A 3,457-nucleotide genomic window follows, 5' to 3' on the forward strand; every position below is an offset into this window, starting at 1 on the left:
CATGTGCTATCTTTCAAGATGACTAGATCCTAAGCTTGTTATTGTGCAAAATATGTATTAAAGAATTCGTTCTTGATGTGACTAAGGATTAAGTCACCGTCTCAAGCTACAAATAATCACTTCCAGCAGCTTGTTTCTTAAATAAGAGTTTCATGGTACTAACTGGTTTACTTGATTGACACGAACAACTCTTATACGACCCCAATTGATAAGTAGTTCTATATTTGATGCTCAAAAGTTTTGTCGGCTTTTCTATTTAGTGCACCTGTTTGTTACATCGGGGATTCAGGGTAGGCTGGGATATCATTAGCCGGTCTAACTTGCCTGACACGAATAGTTCCATTACGTAGACCGATGACTCCGAACACTTGCTGCAATTTCGAAGTCACAAACCGTCGAATTTCCTTAATTCTCCAACAGTAAACAAGTGGATTAATTGAAGAATTCAACAGAACCATCATTCCTCCAACATGTAGCACAAACTCGCTCACCTCCGTCTCTGAGAACAATACGATCATATGACCTATTCCACAAGGCACATAACTTAGAAGAATTGCACCGAGCACGAAAAGAATTGTCAAGACAGATTTCCTGTACCTAGAAATATCCATGTGAGAAATTCCGTTCATTCTTAACGCTATGTCATTCTGGTTCCGTATCTGTTTTTGGTGTCGTAATATTGTAAAAATCCTACAATAGGAGAACGGGATTGTTATGATGCAAACGACAGCGAAAACAACAGCCACGCAAAAGGCCGTCATCCTGAACCAGTATTCTTGGGAAAACCAAAAGTATATTGAGACTGGAAAGAAAAGAAAACATGCCAGTAATATCAACTTGATCAAGCGACTGACTGTAACGATGGAGGTATATCGCAGATGTAAAGCGAGTGCGAGGTATCGATCAAAACTTATCGCTGTGATGGCTGTCAGTGACGCAAGGACAAGCAAGACACCCAAAGGGTACACTATGGCGCCAGAAATGCAATACACGGGGACATTTGTTGTCAACGAGCCAATATGATGTACGACAAGCAACGGTTGAACAAAAACTCCAGTAGAAAAATCTGACAATGCGAGGCTAAAGAGTAGTACCGAAGACGGCGTGTGCAATGAAGGTGTCTTTTTAATGGCCCACATAACCAGGAAGTTGGCTGTTGTAGCCGTAAAGCTTGACAAAATGTTCACCACACAGATAACGATTAATAGTGCAACACTTTTGGGTGGAAAATATCCAGGAACTGCGACAGGACAGCTACTGAGAGGGATGTGGGTTGCAAGGTTGCCCAAAGAATTTTTCAACATTTTTCTTCAGTGATAAGTTAAAGTGAAATACTGCTGGGAAAAAAATAGATAATCGGTTACTCTAACGTGTTTTCGTACACTCGAAATTTTATATAAAAAAAACACCCAATTATTACAGTCGGTGCCAGTTGATGGCGACATCACTTCTCCGAGAAGTGACTGAGCCCGCGGTTTTCGTCCCAGAAGTTGCTAAGCAACATGACGTTTTTGCTCGCGCGATTGCTTTCAGAGAACTAGTTTTTGATTGGATGAAATAATTCGGAAACTCTTCGAGTGCTTCAACAAAGATTTGCCAAAACTGGCACTTACTCCCCCGACTGAATTATATTAAGGTAAACGTATCGATTTAATCTATCAAAGTTAAGGGCGCATTCAACCTTTTAAGAAGGCTGCCGCAAATTTTTCACCAACGTGCGCGAGCCAGTTTTCAGTTCCAGTTGTGTTAACCTGCCCAGGCATCCCAATTCTAGTTAACGACCAAGGGATCGATTGAATTTCTTAACGTTAAGGGAGCATTCAACCTCTCAATACATACCCGAGCTAGTTTTCAGTTGCAGATGTATTAACAACCTAATCTTAGCCTTTTGAACCGTTTTGAGAAAGAGCTTTGCGTTAAGTATTGAACATCACCTATTAAGCTTACCTCAAAATAACAGCGTTTAGCACTGTCGATTCACTTCAAACCTATCTGCTATAAATGGGCAACGTTATTACTTGTTAATTCGCTTATCGGTTGCGCTTATATTCGAATATTTGCAAATTAAAGCACAAAACGAAGAAATGATTTGATGATGGTTATTGTTTCTCAAATGAATATTTTTGTGGTGATGTGCCTTTTCATCATGCGAGATACATGCCGTGCTGTGAATGAAATATGAAATCTTCATCGAAATATTAATTATTCTGTATTAATTAATTTTTTCAATGTTTTGTTTTTAGTTTAGTTTATAATTTGAATTGGTTTGAAAAGGTGTTTTTGGTATTGAAAAACGTAGCTTTGTATAACTCAGATCGCAATTAAAGATTAAAAATTGAACTCTTCTCTCAACAATGGACTGAAATCAAGCAGAGAACCGTGGAAAAATCTGGAAAAAATTCAGGGAATCTTGAAAACTGATTTTCGTTGCAACGATGCTTTTTTAACAAAATGAATCTGGTATGATTTACTCGCTCGCGCTTGTCCGATCTGAGATGATAATTTCATGGCCACGCAGATAACGAGTCCCATAACTTAAAAACAAAGAAACAACTTTCTATGACTTTTTGTAACCTTGGGTAACTATTAAATTAATCTCGTTTCCAGATTCCTTGTAGAGAACCCTTCAACTCCAGTTATAACCACTTTCTATATCCCGTTACTTTGGAACATGAAATAAAAGCTGATGAATCACGAATCTGAATCGTCTCGCCCCAAGCCCCTTCTCATCCATCCGCCAGTTCGACCAGTTTGCTCGCGTTCCTAATATAACCGCGCGCTCCTCGGACCTTAAGAGAAAAGACAGACTACCAGTGGTCTAGAATCAGCCAAACTAATCGTGCTCAAACAAAACTCTGCCAAGGGAGTCATTCAGACCATTGGAAAACCAGTATTTTCCGTGAAACGTGCTATTGTACAACTAATAATAGCTTAAAGGGGCTGACCAACTGTTCATAGAATTAACTGACATATCACAATAGCGGCTTAAAATTGTTGAACGCCCAAAAGAAACACAGAAAGACCAAAAAGGGCTATGGATGGGCAAAACTTGAGAAGATTAAAACGGATTGTGTTCGGGTAAACTTGAAAAACTTTGGCCCGACTTTTTTCAAGTTTATCTCGACTTGTATGAAAGTGGCATTTACAATGCTCGAAAATCATCCTTGTTTGTTTTGTGGCCGTGAATTTGCCACTTAATTACTTTTGCTCTGCCAATTTGAAGTTTTAATACAGCTCTTAATAAACGAAAATAAATAGAATTACCTAAAATACCGTGACATACCCTCTTTAAAATAATAAGAATGTCAGTGTATTCTCGTAATGAAATAAGGAATTGTACAGAATTTATTCGTGTACGTTTGGGCTGGAACATTTTGTGACGTAGAGGAAGGTTTGACCTCTGTTCTTTAAGTAGTCGGTGCGGGTTTAATATCAAGAGGGGCAATTGCATAAACCT

At 38.8% G+C, this 3,457-nt stretch overlaps 1 protein-coding gene across 1 annotated transcript; it reads right to left on the reverse strand.

Annotated features, from left to right (window-relative positions):
* Nucleotides 1-60: 60 nt before the first annotated feature.
* Nucleotides 61-1,304, reverse strand: LOC144639105 (adenosine receptor A3-like). Its single transcript, XM_078498356.1, has one exon. The coding sequence runs from the start codon at nucleotides 1,302-1,304 to the stop codon at nucleotides 273-275; it is 1,032 nt and encodes a 343-aa protein (XP_078354482.1). The 3' UTR covers nucleotides 61-272.
* Nucleotides 1,305-3,457: the final 2,153 nt, after the last annotated feature.

Source organism: Oculina patagonica, chromosome 14 (assembly GCF_052425735.1).
Source record: "Oculina patagonica isolate OP01 chromosome 14, crgOcupat, whole genome shotgun sequence".
Lineage (NCBI taxonomy): Eukaryota > Metazoa > Cnidaria > Anthozoa > Scleractinia > Oculinidae > Oculina > Oculina patagonica.

Bases quoted from the DNA above. Each gene is read 5' to 3' on its own strand.
- LOC144639105 (XM_078498356.1), bottom strand. From the start codon at position 1,304: ATGTTGAAAAATTCTTTGGGCAACCTTGCAACCCACATCCCTCTCAGT.